This window comes from Geospiza fortis, unplaced genomic scaffold (genome assembly GCF_000277835.1).
Source record: "Geospiza fortis unplaced genomic scaffold, GeoFor_1.0 scaffold166, whole genome shotgun sequence".
NCBI lineage: Eukaryota > Metazoa > Chordata > Aves > Passeriformes > Thraupidae > Geospiza > Geospiza fortis.
The window spans coordinates 3,228,593-3,229,663 of NW_005054310.1; the positions used below are offsets into that span (position 1 = coordinate 3,228,593).

Genomic DNA, 1,071 nt, shown 5'->3' on the forward strand with positions numbered 1-1,071 from the left:
AGAAGGAGACCTGAAAATCCCAATAGGCCAGCTCTTTGCTCTCAGCTGTTTTATCAAGGACCACAAAGCCTTCATCAGCCCGAAGCAGCATCAACAAGGCTCTTATTCTCTCTGTCTTTGCTTGGGCAAGAACTGTGATTACTGCAGATCAGATTTCTTGGGAAAATGGGTACCAAACTGCAACAAGTCTTTATGGAGTTCACAATAACTGAGCTACCAGAGTGCTTTATAATCTTTTCGAAATCAGCCTGTTTTCAGGAGACAAGAAAATAGCAAATACCTCTGACATGAGGCCATTCCCCTGCCAAATACCAACTTCCATCTCCAAAGCAGGAAGGTAGCAGAGAACTTGTTTAATATGGAGAAGCACTGACTCATGCCAGGGGGTCAAGTGAAGCTGCCAGGATGGGAAAGCTTCTGTGTGACCAGCAGGGTGGCAGAACAAGAGCCTGCATGTCTCGCTGGTGCTGGTAGCTGCTCTTGCCAAGTTCAGCTGAATGAAAGGGTTCCTTCCAGTGAAGTACCCCCTGTGAGAGACTGGAATGTTAATGGTTAATGAATTGAAGCAATCAGCCATTTGCAGAGGCTGCAGGGTGCTTTGCTGTGGCTGGGTTTGCACCCCCTGGCCGAGGAGAAGCAGGATCTATCAACAAGAACCTGAGTTACCCTCACCTTCAGGGGCTGGTCATAGCCCCTCCTAGCCTGGATGTTCATGTTAGCCAAAAGAGGCTCTGAAGATCACAGTGAAGGGTCACATTATTACCCATCATGACTGTGGATCAGATTGTATTGGCAACATTCAGTGCTGCGTTGCTACAGCACAAGATTCACAATACCTCCCTACCAAACCACTTTCAGTTCCGCTGTCTTAAGAGTTTTGTTCTGCTCTACTCTATTCTTGCTTTCTCACCTTTTTGACTTCTGGAACTGTGGATGGGTGCCTCCCTATCCATTTATCTATCTTTCCTTGCTATCATTAGGCTTACTCAGCCTCTGACTTGCTCATTAAGAATCTTTCTGCTTCAGAGATATGATTCCTGATGCCATGACATCATTTCAACACAATCATGT

At 46.1% G+C, this 1,071-nt stretch overlaps 1 protein-coding gene across 1 annotated transcript in view; it reads right to left on the bottom strand.

The window, feature by feature from the left end:
• Positions 1–714, bottom strand: part of ZDHHC17 (zinc finger DHHC-type containing 17) — a 96,943-nt gene extending 96,229 nt beyond the window's left edge. The window contains exon 1 of the mRNA XM_005419206.2: positions 673–714. Within this exon, the coding sequence (XP_005419263.2) occupies positions 673–714 (42 nt within the window). The remainder of the gene's footprint in view (positions 1–672) is intronic.
• Positions 715–1,071: the final 357 nt, after the last annotated feature.